General features: G+C 30.1%; 1 protein-coding gene across 11 annotated transcripts; it reads left to right on the forward strand.

The window, feature by feature from the left end:
• The first annotated feature begins 310 nt into the window (after window positions 1-310).
• On the forward strand, window positions 311-12893 carry LOC122569726 (ATP-binding cassette sub-family G member 4-like). Of its 11 annotated transcripts, none has more exons than XM_043731229.1 (11): window positions 311-463; window positions 2134-2404; window positions 5837-5954; window positions 8236-8419; window positions 9077-9222; window positions 9344-9582; window positions 9974-10269; window positions 11783-11951; window positions 12032-12288; window positions 12358-12512; window positions 12596-12893. In XM_043731229.1, the coding sequence occupies exons 2-11, from the start codon at window positions 2230-2232 to the stop codon at window positions 12783-12785; spliced, it is 1929 nt and encodes a 642-aa protein (XP_043587164.1). In that variant the 5' UTR covers window positions 311-463; window positions 2134-2229; the 3' UTR covers window positions 12786-12893. The 11 variants fall into 11 exon arrangements, with proteins under 11 accessions (XP_043587164.1, XP_043587167.1, XP_043587162.1 ...); XM_043731232.1 differs by having other exon boundaries at window positions 317-432; XM_043731227.1 differs by having other exon boundaries at window positions 323-578.
• Window positions 12894-13128: the final 235 nt, after the last annotated feature.

The raw sequence follows: 13128 nt of genomic DNA on the forward strand, positions 1-13128 counted from the left end.
GATAACCTATAATTTTTTAAATTTGTAATATAAATTTGTAAATATTTGTAAAGTAAATAACTTGTAATTTGTAGCTCAGAAATTATAAAATTGTACCATAATGTCATTATGTACATACGAATATATAAACTTTAATTGAATTGACGAAAAGATGTGCTAGGCGACGCAATCGGTAAATAGGGAAACTGTGTGACCAGTAATTGGAAGAAGAGAAGGTGGGACTGTCACTTAAAAATTTCGTCACGTTCACACGTGTGCGATTATTAAAGACGAGGAGGAGGGAGTAGTATGAAGTTTTATTTCGCCTTCACCGTTGAGTTGTAGCTCGTGGCCAGTCGTGGCAGTACAGCAGCGCGCCTCCTCTAACGAGGAGTTCGTTCAACACGTCTTCTACTTTTGCATTTATGGTGTTGTCCTCGTGTGGTGAACTTTGTATGCGTTTCACATGTCACCTCCGATAGCAGTACGAGAGCTGTATTGTACAGTATAAAACATCTAGATAAAACATTTCTATCAAAGAAATTTTATTTTTATTTACAATTAAATGCACAGTATTTGTTCTAGTGAATATTTCGTCGGTATGTGTTTCTTCACAAATTACTAGATTGCGGATATTTATGCATTTAAGGGAAATTTGACGGTGATATACTGTATAGAATAACAAATTATCAATTATACAACTATATTTATTATAGTTATTGTATAGTATTACACTTATTAATACTATGCTACATATTATATATTATTATACTACTATAATTTACTTATAGTATTTAGTAAGTAAAATGAATTTCTATTCGACCTCCACTTCTTTAACATTGTAACTATCATAAATAATAACCAACTTATGAGTTTTTATAGAAACCTTATAGACTGATAACAGATTTTTTAAGATTTTAATGACACATTATGATGTATATAGATAAAGCTTCTTTTTTTGCATTATGTATTTATTCATGTACTTCATTTTGCTTTCTTTGATACGAGTTTCACACTTTAGTCATAGAGTCTATTATATTTATTATTTATTATTATATTTAATTATATTTATCAATGATATGAATTTGTACAAACATCCGCAATTTACAAATTAAGTTACGATATAAACAAAACAAAATTTTTCGGTTAGTCAAATTAAAACATTATTAAACATAGAATATAGAAAGTTATATAAGTTTGTGTGAATTTGTTGTTTGAATACGATTTGGATGAAAGTGATTAATTTGTATTTTCTTCTCTAATCTTAGAGACACGCGGCAATAGCGCATCATAAGCTGATAATAGAACCAGTCTAGCGATACGAATGTATTAAGAGGACTTTAGATTTCAAATTTTAGCACGTGGAAATAATAATACTTCAATGTTATAAATGGTTCAAATACATATATAAAACACCAAATTTAGTATATTATACCATTATTATTTACTATATTTAATATCATTATTAAAGTTAAAATTTTTAATGCGTTTTATCTATATTTTTCGCTTTCTACAATGGAACTTTTTGACAGTGTTTCAACGTAGATTCATGTTACGTGCATCGATATTTACAATTCAAATCGGTAAGAATACGGATAAAATAAGTGTTGCCAACAGTTTTCTTAATCGTCCGTGACTACTAGATGGCAAATCTGTATTTACTTGTAGGAAATAAGAAAGTGCTAGTTTATGAATATACTATAGAATGGATAAAGTATGACAAAATATATATGTACATATAAAATATCAACAGTATAATGCTTTATGTAATGTGTGATATTTAGGTAAAATTTTCTACTGAGATTCTCTTATTCAAATTATATTCTCAAAAATATAAATTCACATAAAAATCCACAATCTAATAACTACTATATTACGTGAGGCTGAACCATATATTAGTGAATATTGAAATCATGATCTTTTTTAAATTAAATGAAGAAAATATGGAATAAAGTAAATGTATGAGAGCGTACGAAGCTCTGGTTGCTTTGCATAAAATTCCATAAACGTCCACCCACGGTATGACGGTTACGAAATGCGACAATCAATTCCTTGAGACTTGATATACCAACTCGATCTTTCTTTACTTCTCTTTTAGTTCTCGTTTTGCGTATTGTTTATCGCGGTCTCATGCGTGTGTTTCGTTGTGTTTAGTGTTGATAACTCACATCGGCCATTAAGAAAAGAAGGAATTAGCAGCACATAGTGAAAAGTCGGATGTGAGGAACCGAGAAAGATTGAACAAAAGAAATGAGCACGAAGGTACTCATCGAGATGCAACAGCAGCTAAGGCATATTGTGACCACCTCTGAAAATGCTCCGACCAGTACTAAGAAACTAGAGGACTTAATGGATATCCAGAAATCGATTTTTTTAGTCTTCGAGGATATTACCTACTGCGCCAGGCCGTGGATACTTTCTGGAAGTAAGTTTTTCACTACAATACAATTTTTACTAAGTCATTGTTATAAGCAAAATTGTTTGCTATGATAAATGTTACATGGAAGTTATATAAATAATTTCTTGTTATGTAAAAACTTCCATAAAAAAATTTTTGCTTTTAATGTACATAAATAATTCCTTAATGTAACAAATTTTTTGTTCGTGCTTTTTTATTCGCATTCACATAAAGTTTCTTTAATATTGCAAATTTCATATAAAACTTTTTGTATTGGAAGTGAAGTATGAAATGCATTGATTGAATATGTTTGAATAAAACGACATATTTCACGAAAATTTATTTATAGAAATCTTTACCTGATTTTTCTTATCGTGTAACGTATAACATAATAGGTTTGGCGTCCTGTTTATTCAACCCAACATGTTTCGTGCATGATGAATTATCTTTTTTTCTTTCAAAAGAGTAATATTAATATCTAATTAGTACACAAGTGTATTGCAACCAACAAAATTAATATGATGTTTATTCATGAGATAAGATCTTTACGAGTTAACGGAACTGAATGTGATAGCGTCGTAACGGAATAACGGTTTTCGAAGTTGGCTAATTTTGTGGCAAACGGGGACGAAAATTTTCGCGTTCCATGTGAGTCAAAGTAATAAGATAATCGCTTTTAACTACCATGAATAAACTATATTAACTTTTCTAAGGCACATTCAAGCTGTTAGTAATTATGAAAATTTCACTTTTTTATTATATGTAAATGTTATATGCATTATTGTTTATTAGCAATGATATTTATTACTGTTATTATACTTACAAGCGCATATACAAATGTAGTATTATAACAATAATAATACAAATGTAATTATAATAAATTTTTATTTTCTTCTAGATTTCCGAAAAAATATTTTATAAATCATATTTTATATAATTAATATTTTATTGTATGGTTAGTTTTAAAGCCAAAGATAATTGTTGATATCAATTCCAATCAATTCCTATTTATTATCACTTTTAGTTATGTTAACTAACCTAACAGATAGGGATAGGAAATTTAGAAAAGAATCAACTGTGATGTAGTCTAATGTAAATAAAGTGAAACGTCAATTTCAATTAGCTCACTTACACGGTAATTATAATACATAAAGGATAATTTCTTATATTTTTTTAGACTCTATGTTTGTTTAGATTCGAATAATATTTAATAATAGTTGAAGCAGACAGTTAAAATGTGTACAATGATTATCTAGACAATCAATGACCATATTAGAAAATAATTATTTTCTTATCTATTACTTTTTTTATGATAGATAGTTTTAGTAAGTATTCGTGATAGGTAACATTCATGTTAAAACAGTGTAAAATTAAATGTAGCTAAAATAAAATATTCTTACTATATTTTAGAGCAAATATATCGTGGTAAATAAATTGTTAAGATGATAATACAATAGGAGCTGTTCTCGCTCTCGGAATTGGAATGCTTGAGAATTCCCTTGAGAGCGTACAAATATAGACTGTGTCGTCTGTATCTGACTGTATGCACAATCGGACCCTCCCCTACCTCATCTCTCTGTGTTGTATGCGTGCGCCAATGTGTACCGCCATATGAGTTTATTAACCCTGAAACGGTTAATAAACAGAAACGACAGAGAAGATGACAGAATAATAAACATCGTTGATACTGTCTTTAAAAAACATAATAGAGTCAAATCGTCCTTTACAAATTCAATAAGACCTTCATTATGCTGCGGTCAACGATATAAGAAACATCTTTTATCTTCATCTTTCTCTTTCCACGTAACTTTCTATGTATAAATGTGATAAAAGTCCCTTTTTATTAAAGATATATATTATTATGTATTCTTTCATTATTTTTGTTAGAGATATCGGATACTTAAAATGATACGTAAATCCAACAGGGACCTAACATATTAATTAAAAAAATAATATCGTAATAAGAAAAGTATGCTTTCCCCCACCACTACTCCCACCTTTGCCATTTTCTTTGCCGTTCTCTCCTTTAAGTTCTTTTCCGTTGATTTTGCTTTCTAGTTTTACCGAACAGTGAAAACGATCGGTTTTAAGCGAGTCTTGTGAGCTTGTTTTCAAACATCGAGGAATGTAATATGATGCAGATCTCATGATCAGATGAAAACAGGACGAGGTAAACAGGTAAAGCATAAGTAGGAATTATCACGTGTCTTTATTATCGGCAATTAATAATATACTTACGTAATTAGCGGTTTGGTGTTTTAGATTTATCGACACGCAATGTAGCATGCATCGAATTCGTATTTTTCACTTTTAGTCGATAATTGACGGGAAGAATTCAAAACGAACAATTTCGAAATTCTTGCAGCGATGCGAGAGAAATGCGTCGGTATTGCAGAGTGAAAGTATGGACCGTTTACTGTTTGCAAAAATTTCATAACTTATAGCAGCTGCAGATTGTAATGATATACATATGTATATCTTTTATCGTTTATCTTTCATTAATATTTGGTCTCTCTATTACTTAGCCTCTGTCTTTTTCCTTCTCTCCTATTGAAAGTTTTTCGTTTCGCCTTTTTTCCTTCCTCTACTTTTTTTTTCTTAAGATATTCTATTTACGGTATACGTTGCACGATGAGACACAAAAAGTTGAAATTTCGCCCTTTGACTGTAATTCTTTTCTTCTGAAGCCCTTCAGGTTCACCACGGATTTCCAAACATAGGGTATTAAGCCTGAAAACTTGTAACTTCAAACAAATTTAGGAATTTATTACTTTTATAGGTTATCTAGAAAACGTTTTAAATTCGTTTATTTTCTATTACTATTACTTTATTACTTACTTCATTATATAGACTGCCGATTTTCGTGCAAATTCACATTTTTATGTACACAACCAAAAAAATAGAACTTGAATTTGTTTTACCTATCAAAAAATTATAACGAGTACTCTACTTTCATTTAAATATTTTATACATTTTTGTATATTATACGCATGTGTATAGTTGTGTATATCTTTAAATTTTGCGTAAATACATCAAAATCTAGTTATTATATAGACCTTGAAGTTCATCCATATCTTTAATTAAAGTTAAGTACTTAACTAAAATATTCGTGCAAAAAAGAAATAATCGTTTAATAAACGTATGTTTTTAATTAATTTATGGAAATACGCAAAGTTATCTCATGTAAAAAATTTTGAAAAAATCTTACAAAAGTTTGCCATATAGAATACTATTTTTATTAGTGTTATAAATCAACTCACATGCGCGAGCCTTTATAAACTTTATACAGTTTACATTGAAAAGACAGCGTGTTATCGCTATAAAAACGAAGCTCAACAATGCATTATATCTATCCAATACTCCAACTTTCGTTGATAATGCAGCGGGCGTTTTTTAAGCCAGATATCATTTAATAATACGCATGTCTGCAGAAAATATGTACATAAATGTTTGTTTCAGAAAAGACTGAACTATTAAAAAATTTGAGCGGCGAATTCAGAGCCGGCGAACTTACGGCGATTATGGGATTGTCCGGTGCTGGAAAGTCCACACTGATGGATGTTCTAACTGGCTTTACGTTAGTAGATCTCTTATCTGTATTTTCTTCTATCTGTAATTTCTTTTTATCATAAAGTAAATAATTTCGACGAAATTTTGTATGAATCATCGATAACAATCTGTTGAATTTGGGACTGGAAATTTAGATAACCACTAATACTAAACAAAACATATTTATAAAAAGTTTCTAGATAAATTGGGCTCAATAGATTCACGTTGATAATAATCATCACTGATGATATTGTGCTACAATGATGTTTAATGATATAATATTATATAAATAGAAAATCAACTACTGAGAACTAAACTTTTTAACGTTTGATGAAGTCTTACACTCTTTCATATTAATATATTATGTAATGTGTATTATTTTTATTTAATCTCAGAAATATTATAACTATTATTGATATAAAAATTTCAGGTAAATATTAGTTTGACAAATCTTTTCTATGCACAATAATTTTGAGATTTGATTAAAGTGGAGAAACCCAGCAAAGAAATACAAGATTTCAAATAAATACAAGAAATCAAATAATTTCGCTACACGTATTTCTCTTTTCAATAATTTTACGCCATTGATATTACATATGAGACTGAACGCTAGAAATATTTGTGGTTATAAAGTAACGTTGGCACGACTGTTATATTATGAGCAATTATTACATTACAGTAATCATAGTAGCATGTAGTGTGAAATTGTAAGTATCAAGTGCGGTCACATGCTCTGTTGCAAACGGTCAATTTCCGGTTGATCTCAAAATATCAGATATCATTGACCTACGGGGGCTATGTCGCGATCTTTGTCATTTTTGACAACCATACGATTGACTTTATCAACCATTGATGATGCTATTAACGCTACACCAAATTGAAATTTTCAATGATTTGATATATCTTCGCTGATCTAAAATTTACTAAATACATACTATCTAGAAATTTTTAATCAAAATGAAATTCTCGCTCTACTTTAATAGAATAATGTTGGCAAATGAGTCCACATGCCATATAAATTAGATGACAGTTTAACGGTCACAACAGAAGGGGGAGTTGTACAATATTGATACGAGAAACACGTGTTTTTGAAACGAGTGTCTGGCTTGAAAGATGCGAGTATGAAAACTGAACATGTGATACACATGATATGAAGCATAATACAGTTAATATTTTTGTTAATTACTGCTGATATAATTCCATCATTTTATTACTATATTCATTTTATGTATTTTTAGCTGCTTCAAAATTTATTTTTAATAGTAATTTCTATATTGTTTGTTTTAGACAATGAACACATGAATGTTTCAAGACATTACTTCTAAACTATTAATCAGAAAGTATTATTAAATGCTCAATTGTGTGATGTTGTAGTAATGAACACATAGTATCCTTTTATTGCTCGATCAAACAGACACGACCTGTATTTCCATTGAGTACGCATCGAAGTATAATTCGATGTTCGTTGGATGAAATAGAGTTATCACCGATAAACTTGCGTGACCAAAGAAATCTTGTATTTTATAACAGAACGATAAACCACTATTTACAACGCGACTAGTTCCATGCTCTCATGAACGTTTGTTATAAAAAATTCCGTTAACATATTATTTATTCATTAATTAAATTTATATTCCACAGTCATCGCTTATTGTCTGTATACTCTTATACTTCATATTATAATTTTTAAAATCATATCACATTCTTCACATATAAGAAATCATTGTGTAAATTACCACTAGAAGGTTTAGAAAATTATATGTTTAAAGGTTTTAAGTAACAAATTAGATTTATATAGGTTCATCTTTTTTTTAACTAAAGATGATAACGTTACTGAGTAATTTCTTTCTTACAATTTTATTTTTATCTCAATTATTGTTATGCAATATTTTTTCTTTTATGGTAGTGAATTAAAAATATCAAATTGTGTCTAATGATTCATTATAAAAATTACAAACATACTAAGATCATCTGAGTAGTTTATGCGATGTTTTAAGTAGGTTAGCTGAAGGCATTTTAAATCGACCATTGTGTGTTATCACGATGCATTTAACTGCATCGTATAACTGATGAAAATTGGCATATTTACATAATTTGAATATTGATCCGTTCTTTTCGGCACATGGGCTGCATATAACACAGTTCCTCTGCAAATTAATCTTTCTATCTTCCATAAAACAAGAAAATTAACAAAAGAAGTCGAAAAAAGGAAAAGAAATCTAAAAAATGATAAAGAAAGTAAGAAAATTGGAAACGCGCTACAAATCGTAGGATTAAAAATGTATTTCATTACTTTGGGCCGTTTTCAGAACGACTGGTGTAACCGGGAATATAATGGTCAATTCAAAAGCTAGGAATCTCAATGAATTTCGAAGATTGTTAGCGTATATAATGCAAAACGACAATTTGCAGCCACTGTTGACCGTGCAGGAAGCAATGAACGTTGCTGCCGACCTAAAACTTACCACAAGTCCTCAACAAAAGAAACAAAAGGTATATTACATTTTATTCGTCAATCTGTAATATAATCGCAGAGTAGTTTGTTCTAAGCCACAACGCTCAAAGTAATTGAAAAATTGCTCGTCGAAGACTTTATTGTCTATAGCTTGTTTATAGTCATTTAGGAGCTCAAGGTCATAGAAGCAACTCCCCATCATTAAAAATATCTCATTATTCATTCTTTAGGGATAATTTTTCTTTGTTTATTAATAATTAATTTTTAATCTTTTCTTTGGTTTGAATAAGGTTGATTTAAATTAAATTAGATATAATAATAAATATAATAAATAAAAAATTGTATAATTTCTCTTTAACTTAAGAAAATTCATCATTGAAGAGGTCAAATACAACAGAAATTTTATGATGTTTACGATATCGGACAAAAGCATAGATCAATGATATAATTATGTTACTATACCAATTACAATTAATGCCGTTAATATACCAATTAATACATATATATATATATATATATATTATTAATATACCATGCGTATAATTGTTAAAAAAGTTGAATTAATTGCCCCATTAATTTCTTTATAGTTTCATAGTTTTATATTCTAGTTTATTATACAACATAACAAAAGTATTCCTTTTAGCATTTCACATTTCTTAATTTAAAAGGAAACTAATTTTGAATCACGTTTTCAGATTGATCAGATTTTGGTTACAATGAGTCTGGACACATGTCGCCACACACGAACGGGAAAACTTAGCGGTGGAGAAAGGAAAAGGCTGGCCATTGCATTGGAATTAATTAACAGTCCTCCGATTCTATTTCTCGATGAACCCACTAGGTATATATTTGTACTTTAATACTTGTATGCTTTATTAATACCAAATTTCGCTATAAATTATTTCTTTCTAAAAAAAATTAATAATAATAATAATAAAGATCTAATTTGATATTAATTGCAGTGGACTAGACAGTGTGACCTCAAAATATTGTATAACGTTGCTAAAGCAGTTGGCAAAGGCGGGACAAACGGTAATTTGTTCTATTCATCAGCCCAGTGCTTCGTTGTTGAATATGATCGATCATCTTTACGTGGTGGCAGACGGAAACTGTGTGTACAGTGGTAGCACACAGAATTTAGTGCCTTATTTGAGCAGTCTCGGTTTGCAATGTCCAACTCACTATAATCCAGCTGATTATCGTAAGTAAATAAAGAAATCGGACATATTTCATACCATTTCCTTGATCATATTGCTAATTTACATTATATCCTATCTATAGTGATATCTCTGAATAAAGAATCATCAAAAGAGATATTGCACGAGCGTTTTGCATACACATTTAAGAAAGAAAAAGACAGTATATGATTTATGAAAACGTGAACTATTGCTCCTTGCCTATTTTATTATGCGGAATTGTCGTGATGTATAAGACACAAAGCGCCTTTAATCATTCGTACTATAAGAATTACGCAAAACATTCGCGAATTAGCAAGAAAATTTTATTAAAATATCCACTAACATTCTTTATTCGCTTAAAAAGTTAAGGATAACCAAGTTTAAATGGTGTTTGAGAAAGTCTTTTTTTTATAGTGATGGAAATCTGCAATGGAGATTACGGCAGATATCTGCCGCAGATGGTGAATGCCATCGAGAATGGAAAAAATAATGCATGGAGGTCAATCAGTAATGTAACCAACGTCAATCATCAAGAGGAAGTGATCGCTTTGAATGTGACAGCTTCGTTCCAAGCACTTCGACAACGGTCTCCGATGGAGATACAGCACGTTTATGGTAAACATAAAGCTGGTGCTGGGTGTGCCATTGGCTTCTGGAAACAGCTGTTCATTTTACTTAAAAGAAACGCTATCAGACTCTCAAGAGATAAGGTAATGAATAATTCGACCTTGGAATGAAAAATTTATCTAGAATGTAAATAAAATACAATGAATACAATGTAAATAAAAAATATTTGCACTTGTTTATATTTTCTAGTAAAATATTTTTCTATCAGGTCCTACATTTCAATTATACGGTACTCAATTTTTGTAATCTTATGAAAGTACTACTAAATGATACGAAAATTAATATACTTGGATCTAATTAATTAGTATGTAATGTGCAAATATTTTTTGCAGCCGCTGTATATTATTTACAAAATAGGTTCGTTGTAACAGACAAAGCGTAGAAGAAAGTTATAGTATAACTGAGCCGTCAATTGTGAAATTAGTCGCTAGATGTAAGAAGAGCCAACACAATAGTATTAATAGATTCATTTGGATTTGTTAGTCTTCTCTATTTATTGTACTTGTGACACGTGTACAGACTAGTCGCGTAAGAATAAAGATATATATGCGACTGGTCTGTATTTTTTATATATAGGTGTCTTCATATTTAGAACACGGAAATGTACAATAATAATAAAGCCAGTCCCATCTGTGAGATCATTGATTACTGAGTCAACGTCTATTAAATGATAAGAACTGTGAAAGAGTTCTTTATAATATTACCTTCCTTAAATTCGATTGTATGAGTTGAGTTCAATAGTATAATTTGATTAGAATGTTTCGACTAAATTTGAAAATTGATACTGAAATGTTAAAAAAAATTTTTAGTAAATTTCACTGAATAACTCGGGAGATAGAAATGAATATGTAGATACAAAGTTCGTAACATTTCTAGAGAAATCTGACACTTGGAAAACATGTAATAAGTAACATTAGTGATATAACCGCAGAAGTAATTGACCTTGGTCAAAGTATGATATTTCAGACACTTCTATCAATTTCAATAGATATATTTATAATAAAATTATATAGAAATTTAGATATCAAAGAAATATTAACATTTTCAAATATTTTTCATCTATAATTTCGATGAACTTATCGAAGTGTGATGCCCTTTTCGATTTCGATAATTTAAAAATATATTGTATAATTCAACATTTTGAACAATTTTTTCCTATTCGTATAACTGGCGGTAAGCGATAGTTTTAGAGTTATACGCAAAAATACGCTGCCGCTCGGCCTTAATTTTCAAGCTGGTTTGGGTTATTAGTAATATGCATTAATCCGGCCGTCGCGTGAGGCGGTTGACCAGCATTGTTTACAGTTTACATTAATACTGATAAGGGGATTCGCAAATTGATATTACTATTAACCCAACCCAGTTTGAAAAGTAAGAGCGAACGGTGGGGTACTGTTGTGTCTAACTGGGAGACTAAGGACGACCGACGGTTATATGTGTAGGAAAAAGTTCAGAGTGTTGAGTTTTACAACATATTTCAAAAACATCGAAATCGGAGAGAGCGTCACATTTCGATAGATTGATTATAATTTCTTATATATATTTTTTCTTAACAAAGTAAGAAAACATTCAAATTGCCTCCTGTCCTTTTTACAGGTATTAACATTTACACGACTTTCAATGCATTTTGTAATTGCCTTGATTGTTGGCGTGATCTATTTCAAAATAGGCCAAGATGCTGTCTACGTGTTGGATAACTTCAATCTTCTGTTTTTCAATATAATGTTTCTTATGTTCAGTGCCTTCAGCGCAACAGTAACAACATGTAAGCCCAAAACATTTTACCTTGTTTTCTTGAATAAAAATTGTTTACGTTAATCAATAAAAATTGTTATTACATCACAGTTCCCTCGGAGTTACCAATCATCATGAGGGAGCATTTCAATCGCTGGTACAAGTTACACTCTTTTTACCTTGCTAACAAGTTAGCTGACATTCCCATTCAATTCACAGCCATTTCTTTGTATATTCTCATTGTATATTATATGAGTGATCAATTATTAGAACTTCAACGATTTTGTCTCTACACGCTAATGTGTTTTGCCGTCAGTATGGTTGCTCAAACGTTTGGCCTTTTAGTTGGCACAGGAATGAAAGTACAGGTTTGTATGAATGTATATTTTTAAAAATATTTGCCATATATTGCATTCTTATTTTATTATTTGCTTCAGCACGGTATGATCTTTGGACCACTCACGATTCTTCCATTTTTGATATTCAGTGGATTTTTCGTTCAATTCAGGGACGCTCATCCGTACTTACGATGGTTGTTCCATTTATCGTTTCTTAAATATGGTTTCGAGGGTGTAATGATCGCCATTTATGGGTAAAGTCTATAGCATAAAGTTTATTTTATAAAATTTGTTCCTTTCACATAATTGTTAACATAATATTCTTCTGTAATTTCAGGTATGACAGACCAAAGCTTTCTTGTTCAGACGTCTATTGCCATTTTGCTATACCGGAGACGTTGTTAAACGCTGTAGACATGAAGCAAGCTAACTATTGGTTCTGTTTGATTGTATTGGTCGCTCTGTATATCGCACTGGATATTGGAACGTACACATTACTGAAATATAAGTTAGAGAAACGTGTATAAAAAAAATACAAAATCGAAAATATGTGTGAGATGTCGATGAAACATTTTTTCTACGATCGTGTTGTGTTCAGTGTAAATAGAACAATATAAATGAATTATTGTTAAAGACTGATTTTCTTTTAAAACTTCTGTATAAAAAGAAAGAAAGAAAAGAATTTATAAGAAATTTTTATTGGAGAAAGAAAAAGAATATATATTTGCATTTAATTGTAGTTTTATTATGGCAAAAAGAAGCGACGAATAATTATTTGTACAATACGATGTTTGTCGAAACAGAAATAGAAATTCTTATCTTGAGATAGTAAATATCACGAACCAATGTCTTTTGATACTGTGTTTCGTA

The sequence above is a fragment of the Bombus pyrosoma genome, linkage group LG7, assembly GCF_014825855.1.
Source record: "Bombus pyrosoma isolate SC7728 linkage group LG7, ASM1482585v1, whole genome shotgun sequence".
Classification (NCBI taxonomy): Eukaryota; Metazoa; Arthropoda; class Insecta; order Hymenoptera; family Apidae; genus Bombus; species Bombus pyrosoma.